This window comes from Alternaria triticimaculans, assembly GCF_023758025.1.
Source record: "Alternaria triticimaculans strain BMP 0046 chromosome Unknown scaffold_13, whole genome shotgun sequence".
Lineage (NCBI taxonomy): Eukaryota > Fungi > Ascomycota > Dothideomycetes > Pleosporales > Pleosporaceae > Alternaria > Alternaria triticimaculans.
In genome coordinates, this window is record NW_026055970.1 from 819306 (window position 1) to 832377 (window position 13072).

Here is a 13072-nt window from a genome sequence, read left to right on the forward strand (position 1 = left end):
TCTATTCGATCATGGATCATCCAGATCATCATGGATTTCTTCATCTCTCCAGTCCTCGGGTGCCGAGAACTGCGAACACGAGAGCAATCAAAGTTCGTCCACGTCGCTGACGACTTACAATGTTGCGGTTTAACTTTGACAGCTCCCTCCCTGAACGGTAAGCAGGCCGAGAAGACGCACGTCCCTCGATACCACGTGTGCTGGTGCGATACTTGGAAGCTGCGTCTAGCGCTACTTCGTACATCCCGTTCTTAAATATCCATCGTTCACTTCTCCACGATTCAGTTCCCCACAGAAGATGCAGCCACCGTGCGACCCTCTCATCTCCCACGTTGGGGAGTCAACAGTTCCAATACCGGTGCCGCCGGTTGCAGATTCGCGCCACGCGATCCGGCCGAGCGTCGCTTCTCCGAACAATCCGCAAACTCTGGATAAACTCAATTGTACGGGAAGACGTGACTATCGGATACCAGTTTCCTAAACAAGTTGGTTTGAGGGTCCTATTGAGTTAGGCCATGCTCCGGATCCGCACCGTTGACGGACGGCCGCGGTCCCCCCAGGATGCAGCGACCTACTGTTTGGTACCTGACTCTGCCTTAGTTTGCTCCGCCGCCGCCACTGCTACTGTTGACGGTTTTGCGATGGGATAGCTAAACTTTGTATGGAGAAATGGCGTGCCATGGCAAGATCGATGGAGGGTCTGGCTGACGTGGAGGATAGCAAGGGTTCACCGCGGTTGAGCTAATAGAGTTTCCGTAACAGGCGTGGGATGTCTGAGAAACGTTCTTCAACTACCTCTATTTACTTTTTCCTCGGACCCTTCATCCTGATACTCGAGATCTCTTCGTTTTCCAGTATATGGCGTGGCCACACTGTATGCGAAACATCCGGAATATCCGGTGCTGACATCTAATTTCGGACTACGATCTCACTTTGTTTTCTCTATCACGCTCTAGTCGCGGCTTTCTTCCTCCATACGTCCAACATGGCATACAGCCCTAATGGAAAAGGATCGAGTGGTCTCCTTCCTCCCGTCTCAGTCTTTGCAGCCTGGCCGCTTCCGAATTACGAAGATCCCGTCACGCGTTCCAAAGCCGTTCTCATTACATCATGTACTCTGGGGTCGATTATGCTTGCTGTAGTGGGAGCAAGAATATGGGCAAGAGCTGTTATACAAAGGAACTCGGGCGTCGATGACTGGATCATGTTGGCTGCAATGGTATGAGCCTCCCACAGTCTCTGAAACTGTGTGTGTGAAGACTAACACATTGATCACAGATCCCAACAATTGGACTGACAGTCACCGCATGTCTTGGTACGTTGCCACTCACGCGAAACCTTACCATCTCATACTAATGACCACATTAGCGACCGAACGCTACAATTTCAATCGACACATCTGGGACGTCCATCCCGATAAGTACGTCCCAGAGCGCCAAGTAACCTTCGCCCTCTACACTTTGTACATTGTGGCAGGGGGGATGATCAAGATATCCATCCTGCTCTTCTACCGCCGTCTCGACTCACGCTCCATAACGAAGAGTTTCCGCATCGCAACATGGCTAAACATCGTTGCCATCGCCATCTTCTCCATCGCATTCGTCATCGTCCTCTTCACAGCCTGCACACCGTTTACCGCATTCTGGTATCAATTCGATATCACCAAGCAGCTCACAGGATACGCATACCATTGCTGGATCGATGAAGCAGCAGACCTTCTATCAGCGAGTATAATAAGCGCCGTACAAGACGCCATCGCCGCGTTCCTTCCCACAATTCTATATTGGAACCTACACATCCCGCGTCGCCAAAAGATTGCCCTGGGCGCCATCTTCGCTCTCGGTTACCTCGTCTGCATCGTCGCAGGCGTACGCTCCTACTTCGTGTGGCGCACCTTCAACAGCCCCCTTTACGATTCGACCTGGGAGTCTTGGCCCGCATGGCTACTCTGCGTGCTGGAAATCCAACTCGGCGCCATCTGCGCGAGTGCGCCCGCCCTCAAAGTCTTCCTGTCGCATTACTTCAAGGTGGCAACGAGTATGTACAGCGGATCCAGCCAAGGCACGACACATGCCAGCATCCAGAAGGGCGGTGGTGGTACCTGGTGGAAGTCGGCAAGTTCAGGGACATCGGGGTCAAGAGGGACTATGGCTTCGAGGGTGGATAGGGATGGGTATATTCGGGAGCCGGGCAATGCGCACATGGTCGATGAAGAGGGGGGCATTGTGCTACAGGATACGAAGAGGTCTGATGGACGGACGGAGAGCATCGAGACTTTCATCTACTTCTGAGATGGGTTACAACAAGGAGTGGCGAGAAGACGGCCAACTCAATGCGCCACAAAGTTGTCATGATACACACCCACGACGATAGGGCTGGCATAGGAATGCCGTTGAGATCGGGGACATGATATCAGCGCCTGCCCTGGCGATTTAGAGCTGAACAATAGCCTCCAACGGGATGTCACCTGTCGTACGACGGACGCAGTTGAGTCTCAACAAGCGTCCTTCCACCAACACGCGTCGTTCTTCGTGGACGGAAATTAAAGGGGAAGGGAAGGGGATCCACGAGAACAGTATGGTAGGAACCGAAGTGCCGGTCCAACACAACGAATGGGCGCGTGATCCAAAGGACGATCGCAGAGCGAATAAGAGTACCTGTATCGGCGTGAGAGTAATACCAGAGCTATCAGAGCAGGATATGACGAATGACTTTGTAAAATATTTGTAACATACGGACAAATTACAACCATACTGCAAGTAATGTATTCAGACGCATTCATTGTACAAAACGCCCCATCTTCCGTACCACCCAATTCTGACGTCAAAGCCCAAAGATGGACTTTCTACAGTTCTCATTCCAACCCCACCCTTCACGAACAACACAAATACACCTCCTCAGCGTCTTCCCAGCCCCTCCTCCATCCTCTTACCACTTCTCTCCAAAACCTTACCATCCTTCCTCTTCCTCACCAAATTCGCCTCCCTCCGCTCAAGCAACCTCTCCCTCTCCTCTACCTCCCTCTCCCTCCTCTCCACAGCACCCTCTCTACCCTCCACCACACTTTCGCGCCGCGCCAACGCGCGCTGCTGCTCTTCCACCTCCATCTCGCGGTTCATAACGGCGACCTCGCGGTTACGGATATCTGGTACGAGGGGTGGAGCATCGAGGCTCTTGTTATAATTGGACAGGTTTCTACCTGCGAGGGGCTTGGATGCTGTGCGTGAGTTAGCAGGTTGTTGTAAGGAGATCGGTAGAGGAAATGTACAGTCAAGTGGAGTGACAGGCGCACCAGCCATGAACCCAGTGTCGTAGTGTGCATACGCGCAATCTATGTCTCGCTTGTTGCATCGTCCGTTTTGGTGCCAGAAGAAACAGGTTAGAGGTTGGGGGAAGTTCTTGGGTAGTGATGTGTCGAGTTTCGTGGGTGTGTCGTCGGATGGGGTGTGTTGACCTGAGTGTCGGCGTGTATAGTGGGGGTTTGAGAGTGATGGAGCGCTTTGGAAGGATGGGTTGATAAGAGTTGAAGAAGAGCGTGGTGCGTCGGACCTGCGTTGGTACGCGTTGTCGCGATCAGGTACGTAGCGGTCGATCATGCGGGCCTGCATATCTCTTGGTTTGGAGAGTCGAACTGCTGTTTGTTTTTGACTTGGAAGAGGGTGAGACGAGTTCAATTGGGGGTGTGGTATCAGCCGTTTGTTTGTCTCCGTGCAGAAGAGCACTGACCCTGACGGGCGTTTGCATACCATCTGACCTGTAATGTTGTCGAAGTTACAGCACCAATGTGTTGTTCGTACATTTGATAGGTATTTCCAGAGACTGTCGAAGGCTTAATGTGCATCATTTTGATTTGGGGTATCATATTCCTACAGCTTACTCTCCCGCACGTGTCGCTCTTCGACAGGTAGCGCACCACTCATCATGTCCAACTGTTCTTCTCTTCCGTAGAGGACTCGCTCTCTACCTCCTCTTGTCGTCCACCAATTCACAGCAACACCACTACGCTCTGCGTCCATCTCGCCGCTGACCAGCACTTCCCAGTATCGCGCTTTGACGTTCTCCCGCATTTCATCGTCATGGATTTGATTGAGTAATTCGGCACATAGAGGCAGCCACTCCTCCAGCAGGTATATAGGAAGGAAAGGCAGGGCATCTATAAGGGTCAAAGCGAGCACTGCCTGTTCCGAGAGGGCAGGGGGTGGTGCGTCTGAGCCTTGTAGAGCCAAAGCGACCGAATCCGGTGGTAGTGGCTGCGAAGGAGCGTTGAGAGCCCGATGGTATACGAGCTCTAGGAGTGTGGCTGGGAGATCGGGATGGGTTGCCGATAAGGTGGAAGGAGGAGCTGTGACACGCATCAAGGTCTTGAAAGCTAGACGGAACTGGCGCGGGGACAGGTTGTGAGGGAAAACACTGAACAGAGCGTCGATGTAGAAAGGCAGGTGTTTTGCTGTGATCTCGGCAGATTGTGGAGCAGATAGCACAGCAAGCATGACACTATGGGCAGCTTCGAACACAGGCAGCATGTGGCGGTTCTCGCCAGCCGCAAGGTAAGGTACCGCCGACGCGACAAGCAAATCCTCGTTCGTGGCTGGCGACAAAATCAGAGTGAAGTGTTCTGCTGTATTGAGAAAGTAGAGGTCCAGTATGCGGTCAAGTGGGTGGCTTGGTATTTGGCCAAGGTGCTGAGGCGCAATGGTTTTGAGGAGCTTATCAGCGTGGTTGGGGTAGGCCGAGAGGATGTCTATCGCTGTAAGATAGACAAAGGTGTGCTGGGAAAAGGAGGCTGGGCCGAGTCGGGAGGTGATGAAGTATAGGTGCCGCAGGGTTTGTAGGGCTTGTGATGCTAGCATGGGAGCGATGGCGTCTGCAGCGAGCGCTCTGTCGGCTAGTGTTCGTGTGAATACGCCTCGCAGAATGATAGTAGTAGCGAAGAGAGCCGCCTTGAGTAGGTTCCACAACTGCGGAGTTGTCTTGTGAAGCGCGTCGTCTTCCAGGTTTGCTGCCTCCTCGGACGGCTCGATGTCTGAGAACTTGGTCTGTCGCCATTGTGTAGTAAGAGCGCGGGAAAAGCTTGCGAGGTCGTCCATCATTGTTTGGATGATCCATGGGTTCTTGACGTTCTCGACAGCGTGCGCGATTAGCCGTGAGAGGGGACCCATAGATGATACCAAGGGCCTGTTCATGATGCTCTCGACTTGTCTGTAAGAGCTAGAGTGTGGCTATGCATAGTCAGTATACGTACACGCATGTATCAGGTTCCGAAAAGACCTACACTCCAGTCCAGCTTCCCCGATTGCATTGTTCGTACGTCGAGATCCAGGCTCCCAAGGAAGTAGGCAGACTGGAAGCCTTCGTTCGAGTAGTATGCCGTTCCAATGAGGACTGGAAGCAGCAGATCGTAGTCAAGCTGTGTCCTTTCCACGTCTCCGATGCATCCGAAGGCATGGTTGAGCGTCAGTGTTATGGTCTGGCCTCCCAATCCGTCTGCCTCGGAACGCTCCCTGACTTCCACCAAGGCGAGATTTGTCGCGCGCACCAATGCAGCCTCGACTCTCTTTCGCATAGCTGACGCCCAGTACAAGTCCATGCCTTGCTCTTCGAGGCTGCCGATACCGATCAGCAGACCGGCGAGGACGACCAAGTGCTTCCATCGGCGGCTCCGGTCGTCGGCTCCCGCGACTATAGCGCGTATCCATTCATCTAGCGAAAGGCCTCCTCCTATTGGCGTCTGCCCTGGCGCAAGCTTAGCTACTTTGTTGTGCCGCACGTCGTTGTGGTGGTTGATGATGGTGGTGACGGCCGAGTGAAAGACGGAGAGCATGCGGAGAGGCGTCCGAACGCCATCGGGACGGTCCCATAGCGCGGGCGCAGTAAGGAGGTGCGAAGTAAGGAGGCTGAGGTTGTGGGGGTTGCCGAGCGTGGTGAGGAGTGAAGACGCGGTTCCCAGGAGCCTGTGGTCATTAGCATGCGCATTGCGGATAGGGAGTCGCGATGCGTACCGCGGCGTGTCTTGCTGATCTGTGTATGTCTGGAGCGAGCGCAGCAGCGTGGATAAGAGGCGATCGACGACCATGATGACCTCGAGAAGCCCGCGACAGGCTACCAGAAGATGCGCATGGAGGTGTTGGAGATACAATGGCTGGTGTTGATCATCGCTCGCGTCAGCCGAGGTTGCGCTAAGCTCGGGCTTTAGCCGTTGACATTCACTCGGAGATCGACGTCACAAGCATCAACTTCAAAACATCGGCTTCTGATATCGTATGATCCTGCGGTCCTCGTCCTACGCGCAGCAGTACACGAAGCGCCCCATAGCCATGCCGCATAGATGAGGTAAGCCCAACTGGACCCTTGTGCTCACCGCGGTCTTCCCCCTGTGCATGGCCCAACATTCACGTTCGCCTCAACACGTTCCCCACATCTTGGCCATGAACGTAGTTAATCGTATATTCCCCAGCTTTATTCAACGCGTCGACTCGGCGGTTCCGCTCGGCTACACCACGCCGCCCTTCCCGTCCCTCTACTGGCCTCTTCCCGCCGGCGCGACACAGTCCTTCTACCTATACCGTCCCGATGACATATTCCGCTTCACCGTATACTGGACACTGCTGCTGGTCGGCGGAATCCACTTTATCACTGCACTATGGGCGTGCATAGTGCAATGGCGCAATTGGAAGTTGATATGGATAGCCCTGCCTGTCTTCAGCATCGTGGGAGGCGTTGAAGCACTTGTTGCTGGTGCAATTGTGGGCGGACTGTGAGTGGCACTTTTGGGAAGAGTCATATGGATCGCCTGCTGACTGTCACCAGACTTGGAGGCGTATATCAGGCGGGCTACTTCGAAATGTCGACCTGGATACCCTTTGTCTGGGCCGTCATCAACACCTTAGTACTCATATTGTCTTCGTTCGCCATCTACGGTGGACTCTGAAGCCGTGTCGCGGACACATGCGCCAGATATACTAGCATCGCCTCTCGAAGCATCACGAATACCTTCGCCCTGCGCATCCACAACCGAAGCCACGCCCTTGTGCCTATCCCTGCTGCCTCTGATTGGAGGGAAGGGCGTCTGCGTGGGCATCTCATGGTCGACTATGTCGTGGCGAAAACATCTCGATAAAGATCGGGCAGCTCTTGTCACCCATGAACTTGTCGATTCTACATGGTCGACTTCTCGGACCTTGAGCATTTGCACCATTTCGTATGGCATAAATACCCTCCTCCACATCCTCACCACACCCATGAGTTGAGTATCACTACGAGTACACTTCGCTGAAGTGACACGATGTATACATAACACGAAAGACCGAGAGAAGGACGCGTATCCTCCAACCCACACGAGCAGGACTAGTCTCCACGAGTGTGGATGACAATGTTTCACAGGCTGATCAGGGACGCGACGTTGATTTACAGAGAGATCTACATACGATCGGTCCCCATCTTCGCCGCACAAAGCTCCAAGTTTTACGCGTTTCGTAGCTCAAAGGTAGAGAACATGCCAGCTGGACCAACGATGAAGACAGGTTAGAGAGCAAAGCAGTAGTGAGATAGCACACTCGTGGATGGGTACCATTACACTAGATCGTCACAAGTTCTAGCAGACCGGAGCTGGCTTCTTGTACAGATCATACCTATATCCAATTCTATATATACACTGTAGATCATTACTTTCATTACATCGTGACATCAATCCAGCCACCTCATCCAGTATGTATCTTGAACCTCTGCTTCACTTGTTTCCTGCACATGGGACACTTCGTCGGCCGCACGGGTATATGGCCATGCTTCACCGGAACAACGACATCAGCGCACCACTGACACATGACCATGTGCCCGCAGGGCAATACAGCTACATCAGCAAGCTGCTGATAGCACACCTGGCACGCGAGTACCTTTGTCATTTCCGCGTCCGTCTTTGGCTCTGGCCGATCAGGCTGGCTGTCAAGCGACACGAGCGGTAGTTCTGGCTGCGGAGGGTCGACGCGTAAAAATGCGCGCGCTTCAGCGAACCTGTGCTGGAGACGTGTACTGCGCATGCCGGGCTCAAGGAGAGCCGAGGCGCGCACATTGGATAGTATTTCGAGCGCCGACGCTACAGTTGCAGGTCTGGTTGCTGCATCCCCACCGCCGGGCATTGCTAATATTGTCTCTAGATCAAGGTCTGGGCGGGATACGTCGTTGTTCTCGAGGTTTGGCCGCCGGGGCGCATAACTCCAGACTTGGCTTTCTGGCTCTAGAGTCTGTCCAAAATACTGCGACTCTCGCATGACACCCCATAGTAGCTGTTCCTCGATTTCTCGTCGATCTTGTGGCGATAGACCATCGAGTGGAGGTGCGATTTCAGTTCCATCGGCTCTTCGTTGGTCGGCCTGGCGCTGGCGGGCGTATGCTCGTGTGTACATTTGTGTAAGCGGTGACTCGTAGTCGTCCTGCTCTACTTCCTCCCGGGAGCCGAATACGCGTGCGAATCGCTCTCGCCGATTTTGTTGCTGCGCTTCTCGTCGTGTCATTGGCCGTGGGGGCTCTGACGGCTCTTCCTGTATTTGTGGTGTGACGGAAGTTCGTGGTTCTACTGGTGCCGTGGGCTCTGTGTGCGAAACCTCCATCTCCTCCGTCTCTTGCAGCAGGTCATCCAGCGCGTCTTCTAGACTCTGGTGTGGCTGTTCTGGTCGCTCCTCTTCAGAGCTTAATCGTCTTCTTCGAAGTCGGTTCTCTGGTCTGCTCGCATCGTTCTCCACACCAGCCCTCAACTGATCCAATGTTCGCGGAAGGAAGCCAGGGCTGACTTCCCGGAATGGCTCCCCTATCACAGGCATGCGTTGCTCCGTCCCATCTGGAAGCTTCACGATGCGATAGCCCTGGTGGAACTCCCACCATCGCTCTAAGAACTCGGTCTGATCAGGTATCTCGGGTACGCGTGTCTGGGATATTTCGAGCGGAGGTTCGGTAGCGGCAAGACGGTTGCTCCAAAATTCTAGTCTATAGTCAGTTCACGATCTGGTAACTCGAGATCCTATCGCGCGATAGTTTACCTTTACAGAACCAGCAATAGCCTTGCCACCTTGTGCCGCGGTTCACGAAGCCCACGCCGTCAATGTAGACGCGATACGTCCGCGAGTGGACTCTTTCGTCGGCACAAGCGCAGCAGTTCGGGGTAGAAGTCAATCGGCAGCTTGTGGCAAGCTTGTGCGGACAGTGTGTATCCAGGCGTGGGCAGTCTGCGGTCAAAGTGCCCATTATGAGTCGGCGGAGGAATTGATTTTATGTCGAATATGGATACGAGAGCTGCAACGCCCAGTGCACACGCTAAAGATCAAAGAAGGCTGAGGCTTTGGACGTGGTGAGCAAACAAATGCGTGAAGTTTGGCGGGTGGCGCGTCGAGATACTCCGCGTTCCGCGGTCGCACTTGCATGCGCTCTGGTGGGGCGGAACATGGGTTCGATGGGGGAAGTGGACCTAGCGTCATGTCATTCCCGCGGCTTGACACTTGCAATAGACTGTGACTGACGGCATTCCCAGGCCCGAAGCTCGACTGCCGCTTGCCTACCCGTCATAGCAGCTATTGCTACGATCTGTGTCCGTTGACTGTTGGTCACAACATGCTGTACGTGGCCAATCGAGTGCTAGCGTCCAACAGTCCATGGCTCACAGCTGTGGATGGGTCGTAGCACCGAATATACAAATGCTCCCTCGCCCCAACTCATTCATAGTTGTTTCGGACACAAAAGTCTTCAAAGTTCTCAATGAAACGCGTATCTAAACATCATGTCCTCAATCGAATCTCGAATAAACAACAAGCCTTCACAAGAACACCGATAGGCTCTGAACATCAAAAGATTTAATGGCAAGCCCTTCGAAGAATCGATACCCGTCTACTTGCCATGGAACCTCTCGACAGAAGAAGTCGAACAACTCTCTTCAGTTGAAGCGACAGGTCTTGAGAAAGAGGGAGAGAAGATCAAGCTTAAGCTTGCGCCGCCGACTGAGCTATGTTAGGAAGGTGCTCGAAATCACGAAAATTCTCGTGGCGTTGAGCTTATATGAAAATCTCAAGAGAGAAGGAGAGTTGCTCTCTATGCCCAGCGACGTCGATAGTGAAGTCAAAAGAGGAGTGTCGAGAGGAGTAGTACAAAAGGCAGCTGCATTATCAACACTGTAGATTGTTCGATGGATGGGTAGTTTCAGCTGATTCATCTGCTCTGAAAACTATCTCATGATTTGCAATGAGTACACCCGATGTCTAACCAGTAGCTTCTGTGAAGACCACGCGATGTGTGGGTTCTAGGCCTGACAGCAAGCAACACCGTGTAGTTTCATCACGTGTCGAAACACAAACGCTCCTGTCCAGGTGCTTATCAGCACGAGTCACCACTTCAGCAAATGTATATATTGCCAAGATCCTGGTCCACTGCTTATTCGTGCGCAAAAGATGGCGCCCATTTACCTCATCGTCGTCACAAAAGCCACAACCTTCTCTCGCGCCCTCTACAACATCGTGTCCGCAACCCCCGAAACCCAGACATGCGCCTACCCCGAAAACAACGAGGAATTCTTCTACGTCAACATACGCATCACACACCCTGCTACCAATCGCAGCACAATTCTTAAGATGGAGGTACTCAAAGAAGCCCACGTTCTCAGCGTCGAAGTACCCGGTCGACAGAAGACACTGCCGCTGGCCGAGCAAGCACTTGGCAACCGAGTCGATGCAGAGTATTCGGATAGGAGGCTAAAGAGAGAATCTTTTGAGATGGTGTGGAGGTTCGAGCAGGCGGATGAGGTGGAGGACAAGTATCAAGACCAGGCGAGGAAAGTGAGTGTGGATATTATGGCGAGGGACTTGAAGACGACTTGGTGGGATGTATACGAGTGTGAACTTGGTTGAGGGCGGGGATGAGGATGAGCAAGAAGGCAGTAGATTTGAAGTTGTATGGTGGAGCTTGGCTGGGACATTGGGATGAGGTGTTGCGTGTGACAGGTAGATTAGAAAAGATAGAGAATTGATATAGTACTTAGACCGGAAAGAGGGATGCATGGTAGAGTGGGTCGGAAGGTGATTCACCCTTCTTTCTTCTGGCATGATTCAATGTAATCACGGAAGCTCCACAGAAAGTTCACAGTTCGATAAAGAAGCAACGGTAACGTATGGCGATGGTGTACTACCTGGTTATGCAAAAGTGAGCCCTGGAGATGTTGGCAAGACTGTGAGACTGGGGGCACGGAAAGTCAAATACATCGTCTTGACTAGGCCCTCGCTTGAGAGAGGGGCGCCATCGTCGCCGTTCGCCGCTCGGTGCAATGCGCCTTGCTCCGGACCCATGAGGACGGTTCACGAGGCGTAGCGCTCGTGCACAGCGGCTATGCAGGAAGAATGCGGAATGCCACGGCACATGTACTTTAGACTGTAAAACCTCGTTTCGATATTCTTCATTCAGTTTGACGTCGAAGGATTTGCCAGGGGTTGTGCCAACCGAGAAGTGGATGTTAGTCATTCGCGTGCGAGAGTAACATCTCGGCTCCATCTCGGTGTAACATTACACGTCCGCCCCACCCTCTATGGTCGCGCCGCTCAGATTGCCGCTTTTGAACTCATCAACGATTTGCTCCATAGTGACCCATTCCACTCCTTTGTGCCCGTTGATCCACTCGATGAGCCTCTCGTGCAGTAAGATGACTTGTGGTTTGCCGCTCACCTGCGGATGGATACCTAAAGATGGGTGTACGAAGTCAGTCTTTGTCTAACATACAATTCGTCCAGGGATATGACTGACTGATTGGGAAGATGAAGCTTCCGTCTTCCGGACATTCGCGATACAGAAACTCGAATTGTTCCTTCCACAAGCGCTCGATGACCGCGGTATCAACGAACCCATGTGTGCTTGGCTGTGTAAGCGAGAGCTGGAAAGGTGGCCAGTCATCCAGATGCCAATTTGCAGGTATCTCCACGACTGCAGATGGCTTCAGTGTTGAAATGGGCTTCATCCAATGAGAAGCTGGCTTTGATACGTCGGTCTCTGTATACGTGCTGAGGTGCGGGGAAGGAACGTAGTAGGGCTGAGAGTCATGATGCATGAAGGAGTGATCGTATTCCTACATTGATGTCAGCTCGTCATTTATGCCTGATGTCAGAGAATGGTACTCGTACAATTTCGAACTCTTCGAGGAGCTTGATCGTCTCCCTACTCGTGCTCCAGGCAGGTGCAGTCCAGCCGCGCGGTTTCTTGCCTGCAATGTCTGTCAAGACCTGTATGCTCTTCTCCAAAACGTCTCGTTGCTGTTGTTCGTTCAGAAGGGAGACAAATTCGTGTGTGTAGCCGTGGAGCCCGATTTCATGTCCACTTTCGACGATTTTGCGTATCTGATGCGGAAAAGACTCCGCAGAATGTGCTGGTATGAACCATGTTGTCTTGATGTCGTATTTGTCCCAAAGCCTTAGCAGACGATCAATGCCTACAGTGGCACCAAAGACACCGCGGGACACATCGGTTGGATTGGCAGGGGCCCCAGTTTTGGTGTTCAGCCTTGGTATGCTGTTAGCTGGTGCTCATGAGACGCTCTGAATGAATCCAACGTGCCACCCGCTCACCTGTATTTGTAGGTAATCAGCGAGTGTTTCGAGTAAAGATAACAAATCTGTTACTTACTGCGTCAATGTCAATACCATAAGAACACAGCACGCGTTTTGGCATGATTCCTGAGGCAAAATTGAAGGCAACAAAGTCGTTGGCTATGAAGCAACGCTGAGGGAAGCAATAGAGTGCAGGCGAGATGCAATGCCCTCTTATCGCCAACTCCCTGCCCTTTCAGACGCCATAGTCCGCGGCACAGTTGTACTTGCCATGTCTGTCCGCGGCTGTTTCGATACCAAAGGAGCGGTTCACAGCCCGTCGCTGATATACTCCGAAGCACTAATCAAGCAGGTAGCAACAGGGGTTCAACGCCGGTGGATTAGCTTGCAGTGGTCCATAGACTGCATTTGTGCTCATGCAGTAAAGTTCGCAGATAATTACTCATGCTGCACCTTCACAGCAAATAAGAGCCTGTTTAGCGATTATCGTATTTAATATAACGCTA

The 13072-nt window shown here is 52.7% G+C and overlaps 7 protein-coding genes across 7 annotated transcripts; 3 read left to right on the plus strand and 4 right to left on the minus strand.

Annotated features, from left to right (window-relative positions):
* Positions 1 to 1307: 1307 nt before the first annotated feature.
* Positions 1308 to 2291, plus strand: J4E78_008157 (uncharacterized protein; the record flags this gene model as incomplete). The annotated part of the gene is made up of 3 exons (XM_049368759.1): positions 1308 to 1315; positions 1369 to 1406; positions 1432 to 2291. The coding sequence occupies 3 exons, from the start codon at positions 1308 to 1310 to the stop codon at positions 2289 to 2291; spliced, it is 906 nt and encodes a 301-aa protein (XP_049219724.1).
* A 606-nt stretch (positions 2292 to 2897) lies between these two features.
* J4E78_008158 (uncharacterized protein) lies at positions 2898 to 3299 on the minus strand (the record flags this gene model as incomplete). The annotated part of the gene is made up of 2 exons (XM_049368760.1): positions 2898 to 3199; positions 3293 to 3299. The coding sequence occupies 2 exons, from the start codon at positions 3297 to 3299 to the stop codon at positions 2898 to 2900; spliced, it is 309 nt and encodes a 102-aa protein (XP_049219725.1).
* Positions 3300 to 3866: 567 nt separating this feature from the next.
* On the minus strand, positions 3867 to 6073 carry J4E78_008159 (uncharacterized protein; the record flags this gene model as incomplete). The annotated part of the gene is made up of 3 exons (XM_049368761.1): positions 3867 to 5219; positions 5273 to 5951; positions 6000 to 6073. The coding sequence occupies 3 exons, from the start codon at positions 6071 to 6073 to the stop codon at positions 3867 to 3869; spliced, it is 2106 nt and encodes a 701-aa protein (XP_049219726.1).
* Positions 6074 to 6425: 352 nt separating this feature from the next.
* J4E78_008160 (uncharacterized protein) lies at positions 6426 to 6928 on the plus strand (the record flags this gene model as incomplete). Its single annotated transcript, XM_049368762.1, has 2 exons — positions 6426 to 6754; positions 6808 to 6928. The coding sequence occupies 2 exons, from the start codon at positions 6426 to 6428 to the stop codon at positions 6926 to 6928; spliced, it is 450 nt and encodes a 149-aa protein (XP_049219727.1).
* Positions 6929 to 7697: 769 nt separating this feature from the next.
* J4E78_008161 (uncharacterized protein) lies at positions 7698 to 9234 on the minus strand (the record flags this gene model as incomplete). The annotated part of the gene is made up of 2 exons (XM_049368763.1): positions 7698 to 8961; positions 9059 to 9234. The coding sequence occupies 2 exons, from the start codon at positions 9232 to 9234 to the stop codon at positions 7698 to 7700; spliced, it is 1440 nt and encodes a 479-aa protein (XP_049219728.1).
* A 1193-nt stretch (positions 9235 to 10427) lies between these two features.
* J4E78_008162 (uncharacterized protein) lies at positions 10428 to 10883 on the plus strand (the record flags this gene model as incomplete). Its single annotated transcript, XM_049368764.1, has 1 exon — positions 10428 to 10883. The coding sequence occupies one exon, from the start codon at positions 10428 to 10430 to the stop codon at positions 10881 to 10883; it is 456 nt and encodes a 151-aa protein (XP_049219729.1).
* Positions 10884 to 11532: 649 nt separating this feature from the next.
* J4E78_008163 (uncharacterized protein) lies at positions 11533 to 12662 on the minus strand (the record flags this gene model as incomplete). Its single annotated transcript, XM_049368765.1, has 4 exons — positions 11533 to 11705; positions 11770 to 12088; positions 12144 to 12519; positions 12643 to 12662. The coding sequence occupies 4 exons, from the start codon at positions 12660 to 12662 to the stop codon at positions 11533 to 11535; spliced, it is 888 nt and encodes a 295-aa protein (XP_049219730.1).
* Between the last annotated feature and the right edge of the window lie 410 nt (positions 12663 to 13072).